General features: G+C 41.4%; 1 protein-coding gene across 1 annotated transcript in view; it reads left to right on the forward strand.

Annotated features, from left to right (window-relative positions):
• UBAC2 (UBA domain containing 2) overlaps positions 1–5,307 on the forward strand; it is a 168,416-nt gene extending 163,109 nt beyond the window's left edge. The window contains exon 9 of the mRNA XM_048854132.2: positions 1,510–5,307. Within this exon, the coding sequence (XP_048710089.1) occupies positions 1,510–1,617 (108 nt within the window). The 3' untranslated portion in view covers positions 1,618–5,307. The remainder of the gene's footprint in view (positions 1–1,509) is intronic.
• The last annotated feature ends 15,041 nt before the right edge of the window (positions 5,308–20,348 follow it).

The raw sequence follows: 20,348 nt of genomic DNA on the forward strand, positions 1-20,348 counted from the left end.
ACCATGATGGTGGGTCTTTATTCTGGGAAGCAGTAACTCTGAAAAAATTGGGGAGTCGTGGTGGATAAGCAGCTGAACATGAGCTCCCAGTGCAACGTTGTGGCCAGAGGGCTTAATGTGATTGTTGGATGCATAAGCAGAGGAATCTCAAGTAGGAGGAAAGAGGTTATTTTACCTCTGTATTTGGCACTGTGGTGACTGCTGTTGAAATACAGTGTGCAGTTCTTGTGCCCACAATTCAAGAAGGAGGTTGATAAATTGGAGGGATTCAGAGAAGAGCCATAAGAATGGTTAAAGGATTAGTTGGTGATAGATAGATTCTAGGAGCTCCATCTATTTAATTTAACAAAGAGAAAGTTAAGCAGTGACTGGATACAAATATTTGATAAAGACCTCTTCAGTCCAACAGAACTGTATAACAAACTCCAATGGCTGGAAGTTGAAGTAAGACAAATTCAGACTAGAAATAAGACATAAATATTTAAAATGAGGGTAATTAACGATTGGAAAAACTTACCAAGGGTCATGATGGATTCTTTATCACTGGCAATTTTAAAATCAAGATTGGATTTTTTTTGTTAAGATATGCTCTAGTTAAAAAGGAATTATTTTGGGGAAGTTCTGTGGCCTGTGTTACACATGCGGTCAGACTAGGGACCACAATGTCCCTTGGAAATCTATTAGTCTTGTGATGCAGGAAAATGCATATTTGCTGCTGTGCCCTAGAGGGAACAGGCAGTTGCACTGATACCTACCCATCTCTCAATGTTTCCTTTTGGGGAAGGGCAGTTTTAATCTTCAATGCAGGCTCCATAGGGACCTGCCAGTGGAGGAGGAATCAAAGTATCTCCCAGCCTGCTCGTGGCTTCCCACTTCTGGGGCTATGCTGTCTGGTTTCAGGCCTTATCCCCCAGTAAGAGCGTAATAGTGAGTGCTTCTGCTGCCATGACCATTTGGTGAATTTTGCCAGAAATTTTAGTTTACTGTCAGCTGTGATTGGAATAAAAATAAAACTATTTCAAAAGAAATCAGTCAGATTTTCACTTATAACTAAACCCAATTAAAAAATGTAGATTTTACAGTTCCTCCAGCTTGAAACTGGTATGATTTATCCATCTAGGTATTGAATCTATCACACTGTGTTATAACATAAAACAAAACTGGATTTAAATGCAGTGCTGTTTGAGTCAGCATGTATAAAAGAAAGTTGGCATGCAAAAAGTTAGCCATCAAAATTATATTGTAGCACGTGAAAGATGCTTCTCAAGTACCTACTCACCACTGGAATTACTGTTTTATTGCAAACTGTATTTTATCAACTGCAGTAATGTTTTCTGGCTCATCCAACCACGCCATATCAGATAAGTGTTTGATATTTAAAAAAAAAAGACCTGTCATTGCACAGACTGTTCAGTAATAAACCGTACGGTTTTGCTGCTATATGATAACTTTAAAAGGAAAAATGAATAAAACTGTGATTAAAGGTGTTCCTTTTTATTTCTCTTACAGGTTGCACGACTTATGGAAATGGGATTTTCCAGGGTAGATGCTTTGGAAGCTCTGAGAGCTTCAAATAATGACCTTAATGTAGCTACCAACTTCCTACTGCAGCACTGATGATCACTTCTGATAAAAAAACTTTAGTTGATATGTTTATCTACCAGCAGAAAGAGGATCAAAGCCACCTGCTGGATAGACTCATAAAGAGCAAAAGCCAAGAAGAAATGTCTACTATACGCAATATTTCAAAGTAGTTTTAATGGATGACACTGACTGTTCCTAAACCCCCAAATAAAGTGGTGGTTACTGTTCTGGTTATTCTTTAAAAGTAACTTGTATCTCTATATGTTACATGATATCATCAAAATTTATTTTAAAAAATTTGGTGTCTTTCTCTTTTAAATCAGTATTAGAGATAGTATCATTATTAATAACTAGGAAATACAGAAGCAACTCAAACTGCTGCAAACAGCTAAATTTACCTATCAGGAAAAATTACAATTACAAATTTTTCAATTTCTTTGCTCTAAAACTGTAACTCTTATTTAATATTTTACAGTATTTTGATTTTTGATCACAGTAATGAGAAAATGTTCAGATGTGGTGGGTAATGTTATTTCCATAAAGAATTATGGGACTAACATGTCATTCATCAAGAAGTTTTATTAATGTTTGTAATATTTTCTCTCTTTCTCTCAAAATCCTTTTTAAATAAAAGTTGTCATTCAATACCATAATTCATGTAGGATACCAGAACTGTTATGTGCGTATTGCAGGTTACATTAAGTGACCGGTATAAATTTAAACTATACAAATTGTGTAGATGACTATACAGATCAGACAGCATGAAAATACTTGAATGGAAGTGGTAAAAGGGAATTAGCTGATTACAATAAAATCAGGCCTGACATCATTCATTTGATTTGGGCAGATTTCCATGGTAACATGATGGATGTGTTTAGTTTAGTGATGCTGTGTGTTTGTTTGGTTTTTTGAGCAGCCTATACATTTCTTTAAAAAAAAAAAATACAAACCAGGCAGAGAAAAAGACCATTCTTCTGGTTCTGTCTGGTCTTAGTTTTCCACTGTTACAGATGCAGACCACCCTCGGTGTACTGTTGGAGGCTGCACTTACTGTCAGTCACTGACTGGAAGCCTAGCCTTTGGAAGGATTGACTCAAGCCAACAGGAGTCTAATGGCAGGGGCGCAAGAAATGGGTTTTAGAGTTTAAAATGATAAATATACATATGTCACCTCTTTTTCAGAAGTGCTGTGCCTCCCCAGCTTGGGAGTCACTGGGTACTCAGCACCTCTGCAAATCAAGCCAGTTATTATGGAGCCAGTTCTAGCTCCATAATTAAAGTTAAGTTGAGTTTTGCACTTAAATGTATAATATATACATGTGTAACATGTATTTTATATATGTGCATACTATATGTATTATACATATATGATTGAGAACAGCACTGAAGATGTCGTGGAGAATGAAGTGGGAGGAGTAAGAAGTTGGAAGGGAAGAAGAGAACAGAGGGGGTAGAGAGAGAGGAGGGAGAATTATATTTTAGAAATCAAAATGAGGGGATAATTGGGGTTTCTGAAAATGGCAGCTTTACAGTATTCTGCAAAATGAACAGAAAATAACATCAGATTTTGTTCACATTTAGGTACATAATATACTTACAATACAGATTATTGTGCTCATGTCTTAATTTCCATTGGACTGATTAAGAGATTTGAAATGAGAGACCATTATTTTATCTTGTGAATGTTGTAACGTGAGGTATTTGCATGCAGCTACAGTCTTTTTGTATACTCTTCCTGCGTTTTTAAGTGAAAGATTATTTTGTTCACATAAAGATGACTGGCATTTTTCCTGCATGGGTTAAGGAGATGTCTGGAGTCTGCTAAGTCTGAAAACTGCCTGGATCATAAAGAGAAGCCCCGGAACCTTAAAAAGAATCTGTTCAAAAACAGTATGCTGATTTGCAGCTCACTTAAAACTTTTGGAGTATACGTCTAAGAGGTCATACTTTTTTATTTTAAAACATGTCTAAAGTATCCCCATCATTATCAGAATAATTGTAAAATAGGTGGCCATAAACGGTGATAAATAATTGCAGATAGAATCAGTTACCCATGGACAGAATTATTTATTTATATCTTACCCAGTGTAAAAGTAAAAAATTAAATATAACAGATACCCTTCCAGATACTGTCCTACTATAGAAACAAGGGCCAATAGAGCTGCATCCAGATTCTATACAGATTTTACACTCAGAATTTGCAAGTATGTAATTAGAGTGCAGTTTAGGACATTACTAGAGTATTTGCAGATTAATATTCTGTATGTCTAAATATTTTATTTTTGTTTTATATTGCAGTAGTATCCTGGTGTCCCAATTCAAACCTAGGTCAATTGTGGTAGGCACTCTATGAATGTACAAACATATTGGGTGAAATCCTAGCCTTGCTGAAGTCAACGGCAAAACTCCCATTTGACTTCAAAGGGGCCAGGATTTCACCCAGGGCCCCTGTCTTAAAATGCTTGCAGTCTTCTATAGTCTTCATACAAAAACTTTTTTTTCTTTTTGATCCCAGACTCTACTGAAGAAATTTTCAAGGTGATTCATTCAGCAAAGTGGGACTTGTAGAAATTAGAGCTGGAAAAGGTCTGTTGGGTCACCTGCTGTAGACCATCTCCATTTATGTGCAAGATAGTTCCTTAGAGCATATTTACTAGTGCTTTGTCCAGTCTAATTTTAAAAGTCTGAGATGATATGGTTTCCATGTTGAGTGCACTCCAGACATTTTTTGAAGAGGCAAAAGAAAGAGTCTGCCCTTTCCCTTTAGCAGAAAACAAATCGATTTTCTGTAGGAAAAGGCTGCAAGGACGAAATCCAGGCCCTGTTGAAGTCAGAGGCAAAATTGTCATTGACTTTATTAAAACCATAGTCTCACCTGGAGGGTATGTCTACACTGCAGCTGTGAGCCTCCCAGTATAGCTAGGCAGACTTGCACTAGATTCACTTGAGCAAGCTTGCTAAAAATACCAGGGTGGACATGGCTCTAGCCACCCGAGCTCAGACCTAGTGTGTCGGGTGGGCAAGGAGCCTGAGTGCCGCCCAAGCCTCAATGTCCATGCTGCTGCTGTTAGTGCACCAACTCGAGTCCCGCTAGCACAAGTCCACCTGGGCTGGAAGGCTTTCTCCCAGCTGCAGTATAGACAGACAGCCTCAGAGTCTCAAGTAGTGGTCGCTATTACAGATTTCACTAAGGCTAAGAACATTCTTTAATGATGAAGCTTCTGTTGATCAGAATAATTTATCAGAGTGAGATCTTTACCTGTTGTATGGTATTTGGGAAATACACATAGCTTTCCATGGGATGACTGCAGAACTCTACAGTGGGAATGGCAGGTTCTTTCCTTTGTTTTAAGGTGCAATATGATGGAGCTCTCTCCAGAAAACATTGTACTTGTCAGAAATGTCCTCCTCTCACAGTATAGGGGACAGAGATTACTACCTCTCAAATGATTACATTTACAGTAACATTTAGCTTCTTATATACATAGCTGTGGTATGTAGTGCCTATTGATGCCTTAAGAAACTAATTATTTAAGCAAAAGATTATGTGCAGATATTTTTGTACAAAACCAAGCAAAATACATTCTAGGAGTCCGAGACACTTGGCAAAATACTCAGCCATCTTACATATGTGGTTATGATGCTGTATATAACTCTGGAACGTTTTATTGTGGCTATAATATGGGTTTGTTAAAAGAAAATTAAAAAGATGCATTCCAGGAATCCTCTCTCTTTTACTGTATGTGTGCATTTATTGTACTTGTGTTTAACTATATATCAGAGGTGCCCAAACTTTACAGCACTAGGAACCACGCTTGACACTTTGCAATCTAGTTTGTCTATGAACATGCACAATATTTTTTTGTATTTGTACTGACCTTGATAAATGAATAGAAATCAATTGTCAATTCACTAGAGAGAAAAACCTGGCATTCATTAGCTTGATTTTACCATATAATTTCAGGGAGAGATGGCCATTGTGTAAGGGGACACTAAAACTCAGTGGGGGTGTTTTGGTTGGCTAGCTCCCAGTACCAAAGGAAAGGGGAAGGGATCAATGGGAAATCAGGAGCCTGAGACTGACAGTCCCCAGGAACAATGGGGAGAGGCCGATGCTCCAGGTCAGCCTGATTGACAGGGCAGACAGGCTAATGAGGGAGTCAGGAGGCCAGGGGGGGTCCTGTCCTCTGTGTGAGCTGGAATTGCCTGGGTGAGACAGTGGGGCCGAGCTAACAAGAGAGCAGGGGTCCAAGCTGAGCTGGGGAGCAGAGCTGTGCCAGCCAGAGGGGCCAGAAAAGCAGCCCAGTAAGCAGGTCAGTGCTGGAAGCAGTGTCACAGAGCAGTCCTGTGCTGGGAGCAGAGCTGTAGAAACCAGAGCCAGAGGGGCCAGAGAAGCAGCCCAGGTTGCTGGAGGCAGAGCAGCAGCAGCAGCTGTGCTGAGGCAGAGTGGAGGTGGGGCTGGAGCAGTCCAGAGCTGGGTACGGTGAGCAGCTGGGGACAGCGAGGGGGCAGCAGGCCAACGCAGGGAGACACCCCCAGCCAAGACGCCTTGCAGGCCAGACTTGGAGGGGGATCGAAACACCGACGGAGCGTGGGCGACTCTGGGAAGAAGGGCCCTGCCTCCTGGTGCCTGAGGGTGTGTGGGCACCACCAGAGCAAGTGTCTGACCCACAGCATCCTGGCAGCACAGCGAGGGCCTGAGAAGGGGCCTGGGACTTGTAAGGAACAGACTGAACTTCCCTTACATTCCAGAGACGCTGGTTGTGATGTTCCCTTGCCACAGAGTGGGTTCTGTGTTTTCCTTTAACCTTTCCCATTTTTTCCTTTTTTTTTTTAAATTGATTGCTGTGTAATAAATTGTATTTGCTTTGAACTGTATGTAACGATCAGTGGATCAGGGGAGCATCCAGTGTGGAGAGAGCACCCCAGAATGGGGACACCCTCTTCCCTGTCCTAAGTGACCAAAACGAGGTTGGGGGTCAAGCCCCCCAGGAATCCTGGGCCTAGCCTTGTTGGGGTTACGAGGACTCCACCACACAGCAGAGTGGAAGGGGAGCCCTTGAGGTCAGACAGGCCTTTGGGTAAAGGAAGTGGGAGCCAAGGACTCAGATCCTTTCGCTAGCCCACTTCACTGGGGTAGTGTATAAGCCATGAAAGTTCCCCACAATAGCGGGACCATTCCCCCGCTTACACTTGGACTAATATTTTTTTAGAGCTGATCAAGAATTTTTCAACAAAATATTTTTCCATTAAAGTTAGATTTGTCAAAACCAAAACATTTTGCAGGGAAGAGTCAATTTAACACATTTCTCATTTAAAAATTTGTTTGTAAAGGAAAGTGTCAAAATGCCCTGTTTCAAAATTTTCCAAATGAGAAGTTCAATTTTTTGTTCAAGGTCACATTTTGATTTGAAATTTAAGTGATTTGTATTAAAAAATATGAAAAGGTCAAAATTGAAACATTACATTTCAAATTGGTAGAAATGAAACATTTTGTTGGCCCCAAATTTATTTGTTCTAGTTTCTGAGCATTTTCAAGATGTTGACTTTTTCTCATTCCAATGGGGACAAAAAGCTTTTAAATCTCAAAATTTTTGCACAATGAGAAAACAATTTCCCCTCAAGCTCTTTATTTTATACATCCTCAATTATCTGGTAGTAGTATATTAGTGTTTATTGTATACATTAGCACTTCAAGTTTACTTTTTGTAAGGATTAAATTTTAAAATGTATTTTAGCTTTAGAAAATGGATTTCTACTGTTGGTCTAAAGCAGGGGTCTCAAACTGAATTTACCTTAGGGTCACTGCCAGTCCTCAAATCCTCCCAGTGGGCCAATAATGTCACTTATACCAGCCAGAACCCGCCCCCAAAACTCTGCCCCTCCCAAAACTCCGCCCGCCACCTGCCTAAGGCTGTGGGAGGGAGTTTGGATGTGGGAGGAGGTATGGGGTAGGGGATTGGGGTGCAGGTTCTGGGAGGGAGTTTGGGTGGGGGAGGGGGTCTGGGGTGCAGACTCTGGGAGGAAGTTTGGCTCTGGGACGGGGGACGGGGTGCTGCGCTTACCTGAGGCTCCAAGTCAGGGCAGGCCAGGGGGCCTCTGCGTGCTGCTGCCCCCAGGCACCGTCCCTGTAGCTTCCCATTGGCCGCAGGGGCGCTTGAGGCGGGAGCAGTGCGTGGAGGCACAGTCCCATCCCACCCCGGGGCTGCAGGGAGGGGCCAGCAGCCACTGGAGCAAGCAGGCAGATGCCACTCAACTCCCCTGCGCTGCCGGGGCCCCTGGGGGGGACGCCCGGGGGTGGCATAGGGTGAACAGATGTCCCGATTTTATAGGGGACAGTCCTGATTTTTGGGTCTTTTTCTTATGTAGGCTCCTATTACCCCCCACCCCCGTCCCGATTTTTCACATTTGCTGTCTGCTCACCCTAGGGCGGCAGGTGGGGCCAAGGGAGAGATCCGTCCCCAAAGCTGCTGGAGTCCCACGGGCCACACTGGGGAGGTTCATGGCCCGCGGTCTGGGAGTTTGAGACCCCTGGTCTAAAGAGTTGCAGCCAAATAATTCTCATTTTGAAAACTGCTTTGATTATGGTTGCAAAATCAAACAGCTAAACACTCTCAAAGTACAGCCCCTTATTCAAAGATGAGCTGTTAAATTACAGAAGTTCAAAGGTTTCAGAGTAACAGCCGTGTTAGTCTGTATTTGCAGCTAAATCTTGTTTGTCTGATCTAATGAAAATTGGTGAAACACTGTGGCTAGTTCAGTGTTCAAGAGGAGCCCTCTCTTGGTTGACAGAGGAATGATTCAGTTTCACTCCATTCCTTTGTATATGGGATGGTAAAAAGACAGTGAGCACTGAAATCACAACTTACACTGTTCCACAATAAAACAAAATAGCAAAAAGAAAGTAAAAAACAAATCTTAGGTTTTCTACAGTGTTGTTACCCCTACCAGCGTGGGTACTTTTATGGCACTCTCCCAGACTGAAGGGAGAGAGGCCTGTTACATAAATGACCCAAGGCCACTCCCTCATGCCCAGCAAGCCAGTGTTCTTCCTGCAGAAGTGTGGGAGACTTCTCAGTTCATATGCCGTCAGAGGGAACTACAGTACTACCTTTGTTTTCCATCAAAGTTAGATTTAATTTACCTTTAGGATCAAATTTCCTATAGAAAGGACACAGAAGACCTACTCTTTTGTCCCTTGCTGTTTTTGAGGATTTGTTTGGAGTGTAGGGGTGATAAGCTGCCACCTTTGCCACTTGCATATGCACCTCAGAAAAACTGGAAATATTTCCTTCAGTCGCCCCCACTCACCTGCCCAGAGTAGTAGTATAGGGGCTTATTACTTGGGGACAAGGAACATACATTGTGTGTAAATTTGTTTTTGGATGGCAGCATTTTATTGTCATCTCACAAGAAATGTGGTCTCTAAATCAGCAGTTCTCCAACTGTGGGTCAGGACCCCAAAGAGGGTCATGACCCTGTCTCCAGAGGTCTCCAGGACTGGCTTTAGACTGGCTGGGATCCAGGACCAAAGCTGAAGCCTGAGCCCCACCACCTGGGGCTCCAGCTTAGGCTTCAGGTTATAGGCACCCTTTGGCTTTGGCCCCCACCCTGGGCAGCGGGGCTTGGGTGGGCTCAGGCTTTGGTCCCCCCTTGTGGTGTCGTGTAGTAATTTTTGTTGTCAGAAGGGAGTCCTGTTGCAATGAAATTTGGAACCCCTGCTCTAAATTAAACATTTTTAATTCAAAACATCTGAAATGGTGGGATAAATGTGTGTTGTACAGAAGTTATTTTTCCAGAGGATAATGTTATCTCATCCCCAGACCTCCCTGTTCAAGCTGTGCTCTCAGCTATTAGCTTAATAGCATGAACCATCACCTCCAAGACTCAAACTGGGAAGGGGGCAGGGTTGAAAGGTGGTCGTACTTCTCTAAGTTCCACCCATGCAAGCTGCCAGAGTGAGGAATGGTTCAGATGTTGTACAGATGTTCAGATATGATTGTGCATGCTGTCAGTGCTCCACTGGGTTCCAGGGCGGGCTTGGCTCCCCCTTGGTGAGTCTTGCTAAGTCACTTGGGCTTTGACTGCAGGGAAGTTGGTATTATCTCCAAAATGTCACCCACTCATGGTGCCAATAAGTTATTCTGGTGCAGATCTATGATCCTCTCCTTCCTTACTTCCTTTTATGAGCAATAAAATCATTCAAATGCCCAGAGACAATGATTTAAATGTCAGCATTATTAACTCACACCTCCCGGTGCAGTTCTCATCACTGAACTATTTTTTCAGACTCGGGAAGATATTGTTTCATTAGTTACACTTGGTTCACATTTTCAAGGTTTTCATTGCAATCATAACAGCCAGAGATTTACTATTAAAACTGTTATATATTATTATTATTACACTGCTGAGATTCTGAAGCACAAAATTGCAGCATGGGAGAGGAGTCAATATGCTACACCACTGCATAACGGCCTAGTTGAACCCTACCTGTTGCCATTAACTAGTCACCTTTGCTTCCTCACCTAAACAGGATAACTCTCAGGTGTATTGTATAAAAATCAACTGCCTGTCTGTCAGTCACTAGTGAAACATCCCAGCTCTAAATTAATTTGATCAGATGACAAAAAAGATACTCTCTTTCTTCAGCCTTCTGCCTAAATAGCTATAACACCCTCTTGGAGGCCCTGTGGTACTACAAAGTACTTCTTGCCATTGTAATTTCTCCTTAGGTAGCCCTCACTTTTATATTTCCCTCCATGACCACAAAGATTTTGGAGGGTCCCAACTTCTTTTTCCTCTTTTAAAAAACTCCTTTTGCTTCATCTGCTAGTCTACCATGCATGAGTTCGTTAAGTCATCTTTCATTTTAACTGTATCAAAGCAGTACAAATCATGTAACGCTGAAATGCCTCTTCGAGCATGAATTCCTCCAATGCATTTGACTCCTCCTCATTTTCAATTTCATCCTATGAATACTGAGAGTCTAGTCAAAAACAGCACAAATGCTACATCTCCCTGCCTTAAAGTCTGTTCTGGATTGGTGTCTAAAAAGGCCAGTGAGAAAGCCAAACTGGATCTGCCTCCAAGCAACTTACTAGTTGACAGCTTCTTACCGGCTTTGCTGTCATGGTTGCATCAAGTGCAGGAAAAAGATCAGGAAACAGTTAGATTTATATTGTGTTTGAAGTTGTTGGTGCATAAGAGTCATGCACGTGGACTCTCTCTGCGCAAATTTGCTAAAGGAAATATCAATTTGCACAATGTGTGCATATAAAATATATACAATTATATACGTCTATACAGACACCCAAAAGTCTATGCTCTAACCTAATTTGAAAAACTACAATTTTTTCCTTCTTTCTGTTACAACACAATTTAGTATTACAACAGGTTAGATCCTAACAAGTTAGTTTAGAAATGTCCAACTGCAACTGCAATATGACTTTATAACTTACAATTGTAAATTAATCTTAATATGAAAGTCATCAAATATATTAATAATTGTTAATACTTTTTGAATACAGACTAGTAAATTTTAAAATTAAAGGGATACTGTCAACTTTAAAAATCACATTTTATAGGGAGATTTTCAATAGGGGAATATTTATAACTTCAAAAAAGGGAAAGTGGTTGTAAAATCACAAATTTAGCAGGTGGAAGGTCTAATATCTGAATCTACTTTTTCTCTCTTTTTTTTTATTTCATTGACTAGATTTCATGTTGATGGCATGCCTTTTAAAACTCTTACTTTTTTTGGTCATATTCTTGTCTGGATAAGAATTAAAGTTGATATAATTGGGATATTTTCTGGATGTGAGACCTGGGTTCTTTACAAGTAAATTTTGCAGTCTGCTCCATGAAAATCATGTTTAAGATATTTTGAATTCATACTGAGTAGCAATCATGGTTTTGGTAAGAACCTATTTTTCTGTCAGATTGCTATGATTAACTGTAAATTAGCAATTTTAAAAATGTTAAAAGAAAATGTACTCTGCATTCTCCAGTTAAAGAATTCTACTGTACTGTGCTGTGACTTAAAAGATTCACGCATGACCACTAGGTGGCAATACTGTTTTAGGGCTTAGTTCTGGAGGCATTGAAACATACAAATAATAGTTGTACTTCTATTTCAGGTTCACTACCTAGAAGAAACAAAGGTTTTAAAGGTAAACTGATATCTATATTAGGTTTTAATTAGCTCTTTCAGCATTCCATTCCCCATTCGCCTTTACACATTGCTTCAGACCTTTGCAAAGCACACAAGCTTACAAGAAATGGAAGATTGGACAAATGACCAGGGAAGAGTATAAAAATATTGCTTGGGCATGCAGGAGTGAAATCAGGAAGGCCAAATCACACCTGGAGTTGCAGCTAGCAAGAGATGTCAAGAGTAACAAGAAGGGTTTCTTCAAGTATGTTAGCAACAAGAAGAAAGTCAAGGAAAGTGTGGGCCCCTTACTGAATGAGGGAGGCAACCTAGTGACAGAGGATGTGTAAAAAGCTAATGTACTCAATGCTTTTTTTGCCTCTGTCTTCACGAACAAGGTCAGCTCCCAGACTGCTGCACTGGGCAGCACAGCATGGGGAGGAGGTGACTAGCCCTCAGTGGAGAAAGAAGTGGTTCGGGACTATGTAGAAAAGCTGGATGTGCACAAGTCCATGGGGCCGGATCCGCTGCATCCGAGAGTGCTAAAGGAGTTGGCGGATGTGATTGCAGAGCCATTGGCAATTATCTTTGAAAACTCATGGCAATCAGGGGAGGTCCCGGACGACTGGAAAAAGGCTAATGTAGTGCCCATCTTTAAAAAAGGAAAGAAGGAGGATCCTGGCAACTACAGGCCAGTCAGCCTCACCTCAGTCCCTGGAAAAATCATGGAGTAGGTCCTCAAGGAATCAATTCTGAAGCACTTAAAGGAGAGGAAAGTGATCAGGAACAGTCAGTATGGATTCACCAAGGGCAAGTCATGCCTGACTAATCTAATTGCCTTCTATGACGAGATACCTGGCTCTGTGGATGAGGGGAAAGCAGTGGACGTGTTGTTCCTTGACTTTAGCAAAGCTTTTGACACGGTCTCCCACAGTATTCTTGCCAGTAAGTTAAAGAAGTATGGGCTGGATGAATGGACGATAAAGTGGATAGAAAGCTGGCTAGATTGTCGGGCTCAACGGGTAGTGATCAGTGTCTCCATGTCTAGTTGGCAGCTGGTATCAAGTGGAGTGCCCCAAGGGTCAGTCCTGGGGCCAGTTTTGTTCAATATCTTCATAAATGATCTGGAGGATGGTGTGGATTGCACCCTCAGCAAGTTTGCAGATGACACTAAACTGGGGGGAGAGGCAATTATGCTGGAGGGTAGGGATAGGATACAGAGGGCCCTAGACAAATTGGAGGATTGGGCCAAAAGAAATCTGATGAGGTTCAACAAGGACAAGTGCAGAGTCCTGCACTTAGGACAGAAGACTCCCATGCACCGCTACAGACTAGGGATCGAATGGCTCGGCAGCAGTTCTGCAGAAAAGGACCTAGGGGTTACAGTGGATGAGAAGCTGGTTATGAGTCAACAGTGTGCCCTTGTTGCCAAGAAGGCCAATGGCATTTTGGGCTGTATAAGTAGGGGCATTGCCAGCAGATCGAGGGACGTGATCATTCCCCTCTATTCAACATTGGTGAGGCCTCATCTGGAGTACTGCATCCAGTTTTGGGCCCCACACTACAAGAAGGATGTGGAAAAATTGGAAAACATCCAGCGGAGGGCAACAAAAATGATTAGGGGACTGGAACACATGACTTATTGGGAGAGGCTGAGGGAACTGGGATTGTTTAGTCTGCGGAAGAGAAGAATGAGGGGGGATTTGATAGCTGCTTTCAACTACCTGAAAGGGGGTTCCGAAGAGGATGGATCTAGACTGTTCTCAGTTGTACCAGATAACAGAATGAGGAGTAATGGTCTCAAGTTGCAGTGGGGGAGGTTTAGGTTGGATATTAGGAAAAACTTTTTCACTAGGAGGGTGGTGAAACACTGGAATGCGTTACCTAGGGAGGTGGTGGAATCTCCTTCCTTAGAAGTTTTTAAGGTCAGGCTTGACAAAGCCCTGTCTGGGATGATTTAGTTGGGGATTGGTCCTGCTTTGAGCAGGGGGTTGGACTAGATGACCTCCTGAGGTCCCTTCCAACCCTGATATTCTATAATTCTATGATTCTATGAAATAAGATAATAAAATGCTCCATTCATACTGATTTTGCAAAAGGATGCTTACAGAGAAGAAATTTCTCTCTAGCTCCATCAAACCACAGCATAGGAATGTAAAAAATGATTGGTGGAGGGTTAGACTGGCAGCTTATAAAGTCACATAGTGAGTAAGGTGGCTGGGCACAGGTATTTAGACTTTATAAGTATGGTATGTATCTTGTTTTAAAACAGCTCAATTTTTTTCCCTGCAAGTGTGGGGTTTTTATATATGTATGCTATACATATAACCCTGTGGTTTACAAATTCCGAACATTGTTCTTCAGATGTTATCTCTGTGCTGCTTTAGTATGAGTGCTTTTGTATGCGTCCCTGTGCAGGTATCCTGTATCTAATCTCAGAATCTCGATGGTAATTTAAGGTATGTTTGCACTGAAAAATGTCAGGCTCAGAGCAAAAGCAGAAGAGATTCAGTTACATATAGTGGCTGATAAGAATAAGGATTAAATCAATTCTTAGTAAATATACTTACCCTACAAACTGAATAGCAGGAAATAGATTTCCACAGAATAACTGTTGTGCTAATGTGTTAACTGATCACACATTTTATGAGTGAATTATGACATATGAGGCAGATGAATGAAATACAGAAAAAGTTTATTGTGCCTAAAATTTTGTATCCTCTTTACTATGTTGTTTTAAATTAATTTGCAACAGGATCATTTTTAATTTAAAAAAAACCCAAAAACACGTGGGCTGAAGCAGACCAATTGAAATGCAAAGGTTTTGTACAGGTTTATGTTGAGGCTCTATTATAGACAAGAGATCCCTCTTACCCACCAAAACATGTTCCAAACAGCCATTTGGGGTGGCTGAATCTCTTCCTGGACTACCTGAAGTCCACAGTAGGATCTAGCACCATGCACTACATGGAGTTTTTGTTCTCTTTCTCCATAAAGATCAGCTGCAAGGGAGCAAAACACACAACTTTCACAGCAAGGGCCATGGGACTCATTCCTACAAGATATATGGAGGAGCAATTTATGTGGACACACACACACAGGCACACAACATACCAATTCGTTCACAAAATCCATACACTAATCAATATCTCTCTTCTAAGAAGTGGAAGGGAAAGAGAGAGAGAGATGGTGATTTCTCATTTATGCATTTCAGTAGCTGGGAGGAGCTTAGTTGCCATGCAGCTGGAGACCGGATAAGTACCTCATTAGATATTTTCTGCTTTCCTGGGTGAAAACTATAATTTCTGGACATGACTAGAATGCAAAAAGTTTACTATATAAGTGTCAAAATGTAAACCTCCCAGTCTTTTACTTAACTGACGCTGAACTGCTCTGTTCACATTAATAACTATTGTGTGATATAAGAAATTGATCCCTCCTCACTCAGGGAGGCATTTAACATATTTATTAGTTCATTATTATAGAGGCATTTACTGTGTGGCTCCTTAGTTAGGGTTGTGTCCTGAGATGGGCTTAATATGGGTCATAATTTTAAATGCCTGTTTTTCTTTACATGGAGGTAGCCCTTCAGTGTGAAATTTCACCTAGTGTTAGCGTTTATGCCCTTTTGATTTTGCAAGTATTGTTTTTCTGATTTCTTTTCATAAACTTTTAATAAGATCTGTTTGAATTTGGTCTGCTGTTGAAATTTGTCCATGTCAGGTTGATCCTTTCCCCCCACTTTTTTATCCACTGATATATTCTAAAAAACTTTGCCTCTCTGAACACAAATGGACATACAAAAGAACCTTGAGTAGATCTGGTACACTTAATAGTCTTTGGGTAGAAATTATTAGAAATTAAATGCCTTTTTTTGCTGTTATTCAACCACTGAAAACTTATGCACCATGAATACCTAGTGCATAACATCATAAAAGCTGCATTCTTCTTTATCTGCATTATCTTTGAAAACTCGTGGCGAACCGGAGAAGTCCCGGATGACTGGAAAAAGGCTAATGTAGTGCCAATCTTTAAAAAAGGGAAGAAGGACGATCCTGGGAACTACAGGCCAGTCAGCCTCACTTCAGTCCCTGGAAAAATCATGGAGCAGGTCCTCAAAGAATCAATCCTGAAGCACTTGCATGAGAGGAAAGTGATCAGGAACAGCCAGCATGGATTCACCAAGGGAAGGTCATGCCTGACTAATCTAATCGCCTTTTATGATGAGATTACTGGTTCTGTGGATGAAGGGAAAGCAGTGGATGTATTGTTTCTTGACTTTAGCAAAGCTTTTGACACGGTCTCCCACAGTATTCTTGTCAGCAAGTTAAGGAAGTATGGGCTGGATGAATGCACTACAAGGTGGGTAGAAAGCTGGCTAGATTGTCGGGCTCAACGGGTAGTGATCAATGGCTCCATATCTAGTTGGCAGCCGGTATCAAGTGGAGTACCCCAAGGGTCGGTCCTGGGGCCGGTTTTGTTCAATATCTTCATAAATGATCTGGAGGATGGTGTGGATTGCACTCTCAGCAAATTTGCGGATGATACTAAACTGGGAGGAGTGGTAGATAAGCTGGAGGGGAGGGATAGGATACAGAAAGACCTAGACAAATTGGAGGATTGGGCCAAAAGAAATCTGATGAGGTTCAATAAGGATAAGTGCAGGGTCCTGCACTTAGGACGGAAGAACCCAATGCACAGCTACAGACTAGGGACCGAATGGCTAGGCAGCAGTTCTGCGGAAAAGGACCTAGGGGTGACAGTGGACGAGAAGCTGGATATGAGTCAGCAGTGTGCCCTTGTTGCCAAGAAGGCCAATGGCATTTTGGGATGTATAAGTAGGGGCATAGCGAGCAGATCGAGGGACGTGATCGTTCCCCTCTATTCGACATTGGTGAGGCCTCATCTGGAGTACTGTGTCCAGTTTTGGGCCCCACACTTCAAGAAGGATGTGGATAAATTGGAGAGAGTCCAGCGAAGGGCAACAAAAATGATTAGGGGACTGGAACACATGAGTTATGAGGAGAGGCTGAGGGAGCTGGGATTGTTTAGCCTGCAGAAGAGAAGAATGAGGGGGGATTTGATAGCTGCTTTCAACTACCTGAAAGGGGGTTCCAAAGAGGATGGCTCTAGACTGTTCTCAATGGTAGCAGATGACAGAACGAGGAGTAATGGTCTCAAGTTGCAGTGGGGGAGGTTTAGATTGGATATTAGGAAAAACTTTTTCACTAAGAGGGTGGTGAAACACTGGAATGCGTTACCTAGGGAGGTGGTAGAATCTCCTTCCTTAGAGGTTTTTAAGGTCAGGCTTGACAAAGCCCTGGCTGGGATGATTTAACTGGGAATTGGTCCTGCTTTGAGCAGGGGGTTGGACTAGATGACCTTCTGGGGTCCCTTCCAACCCTGATATTCTATGATTCTATGATTCTGTCGAATTTTATTCTACAACAAGAAGTTTTATGTTCAGCTTCTGACAAAGGAGATTTTAGTTGTTAAAGAAGTGCAGCTGCTGATGGATAATGTCTTTTTTTCCATCAGCTCACACATTTTTCCTCCTAGGCAGGGGATGAGAGAAAGGACAAACCACAAGTCACAGATGTTAGCTACATTGATTATGTCATTTCTGAAGGTGTTCAGATACCACAATGATGAGAGCAATAAAAGAACTTGAGTCAGATAAAATAGAATAGAGAAGAGCAACAAAAATGATCAAAGGTTTAAAAAACCTGGCCTACGAGGAAAGGTTAAAAAAACCTGGTTTTGTTTAGTCTTGAGAAAAGAAGACTGAGTGGGAACCCAGTAATAGTCTTCAAATATGTAAATGCTCTTATAAAGAGAACAGTTAACGATTGTTGTCCATGTCTTCTGAGGGTAGGATAAGAAGTAATGGTCTTGATTGGCAGCAAGAGAGATTTAGGTTTAGGAACACTGTCTAAGTATAAGGGTAGTTAAGCTCTGAAATAGGCTTCCAAGGGAGGTTTTTAAGAATAGGCTGGATAAACACCTGCCAGGGGTGTTCTAGATTTACTTGGTCCTGCCTCAGCCCAGGAGGCTGGACTTGATGGCTTCTCAAGGTCCTTTCCAGCCCTACGTTTCTATGATGCTATACTTCTGTGGCACAGCTTCAGAACCAACCTCCAGGGCACCAGGGTCCTTTGTCGAGTCCCTCACAAGGCATTTGTAGACACCATAGGAAGTTAATACCTCAAGTGATAACAGCTTTTCATCATGTCCTCTACCAAACTACCCTATTCCAAGATACAAAAGATCTACAACTATTAGTGCTGGAAGGGCGTAGTTTGGTAAACGGAAGTGTGCAGGAGGCATGCAGAATTGAGAGACCTGGGTTAAGGTTGTGCTGCATGCTTTTTGGTGTATGGTCGTTGCGGTAATGGTAAGAAGTATTGTGTGTCTGTGGGTGGAGTAGAGGATATGTACAGTTGAATGGCGTAACATTTCTTGGGTTTGTGGGTTTGTGCCAGGTATGTTATGCATGTAGCCACCTTGACTGCTTCTCAGCAAAGTGTTTTTATACTTTAGTTATTTATTAGTTATTTGTTGAGAGCAGACCAGGATGGCAGTGCTGTGTTACATTTTTACAAATGAAAAAGGAAGACACAGCATGAATCCCAAAGCTCGTACCATCTAAACAGAGCTGGCTCTTGAATGGAATGATTTATGGAACTGATCCAAAGCCAATCTTTCCATAGATTTCAGTGAGCTTTGAATCAAGCCCTAGGATTAAATTGTGATTACTATGGGATAATCTTTATATTTACAATATGACAGGACAATTCATTGTGTTATCACACCATTATGTTACTTATTGTGGCCAATGTAATACCTTGAACACTTGACATGTAGTATATGTAGTATTCCTATCCCTTTCCTTTTGTCTGTTTGAATCTGAGCTCTTTGGGGCAGAAATAAATAATAAATTGGTATTCTGATGTTATTGACATAAACTGTGACTGTATAGATCATTGTTGCAACCACTGTTATTTATTTGCAGCAAATATTGTACAAAGGTTGTCATGTGAGGTGTCTATGGAAAGGTTATGATTTGCTGGTTATGATTATGCTATCTGTATGTGTGTATCATTTTTGTAGTTGAAGTTATTAATATTGGCTATGTACTTGTATCTCAATGTGTTTTGTGTTTTAAGTAGCCTCGGTGAAGCATTTGGTCAGCTTCTTCAGAAAGGAATATTCTCAGTAAGTGCCCAGTCAAGAAATGCTTAACTGACAGTGAACTTTGAGAGATACTAATCCACATCTGAGCTTTCCTGGGAATGTTCAAACTAACATGTAAACAATGGCGTCGGCGTGTAAAGAACTGAGTCATGCATGGACATGTGACTTGCCCATGTGACTCAAAACTCCGTCTTGTAGCTGTGATTCTGCAGAGGAAAAAAAGGAGTTTCTGCCCACAAGAGAGAGAATATAAAAGGCCAGGGAAACCCCTCAATTTTGTCTCCACCTGGCTCAAAAGATAGCTTCTCCACCCCAAAGAGATGCCTGAAAGAAACTGGAACAAAGGACAGTAACTACAGGGGTGTGAGTGATTGCTGGACCCAGACTAGGAAAGAGTCTAGTCTGTGTGAGAAGCTTATTGGACCATCTCTGAGGGTGAGATTTACCTGCATTTAGTTTCCAACTATATTAGGCTTAGACTTGCGTGTTTTTGTTTTATTTTGCTTGGTAATTTACTTTGTTCTGTCTGTTATTACTAGGAACCACTTAAATCCTACTTTTTTATATTTAATAAAATCTTTTTTTTTGTCGAGTCCCCCGCAAGGCATTTGTAGACACCACAGGAAATTAATACACACCTCTAGTGATGACAGCTTTTCATCATGTCTTCTACCAAACTACCCTATTCCAAGATACAAAAGATCTACAACTATTAGTGCTGGAAGGGTGTAGTTTGGTAAATGGAAGTGTGCAGGAGGCATGCAGAATTGAAGACCTGGGTTAAGGTTGTGCTGCATGCTCTTTGGTGTATGTCTCAAGAATAACTTGAGACAATGAAACTGCTTTTGACCATTTTGAATGGGACAGAAATAGGGACCTGTTTTTTTTCTGAAAACCTTTAAATTGTGTTAAAATATTCCACACTTGACAATCCAACATATGCTTAGCCCCTAATATTCAAAATAAATTTACAATCTTAAACTTGAAAGTAGAATGAAAACATTTAGCTCCCCTCATGTCCAAATTTCTTTTTTTAGCAGCTCACCACTGCTAATTATTAGATTACATTCACTTGTTACAGGAATTGTTGTGGCCAGTTGCAGTTCTGATTTGTCTTTTTCCACAGTACAGACATATCAAGCCACTAGGTAATCTGAGAAATTTTGCTTATTAATTAACCCAGAGCAAGTATTAATACCTGGGGGAGCAAACAGCTGTGCATATCTCTCTATCAGTGTTATAGAGGGCGAACAATTTATGAGTTTACCCTGTATGAACTTTATACAGAGTAACACTGATTTATTTGGGGTTTGGACCCCATTGGGAACTGGGTATCTGGGTGCTGGAGACAGGAGCGCTTCTTAAACTGTTTTCAGTTAAACCTGCAGCTTGTTGGGAGACGTAGTTCAGACCTCGGTCT

Source organism: Caretta caretta, chromosome 1 (genome assembly GCF_965140235.1).
Source record: "Caretta caretta isolate rCarCar2 chromosome 1, rCarCar1.hap1, whole genome shotgun sequence".
Classification (NCBI taxonomy): domain Eukaryota; kingdom Metazoa; phylum Chordata; order Testudines; family Cheloniidae; genus Caretta; species Caretta caretta.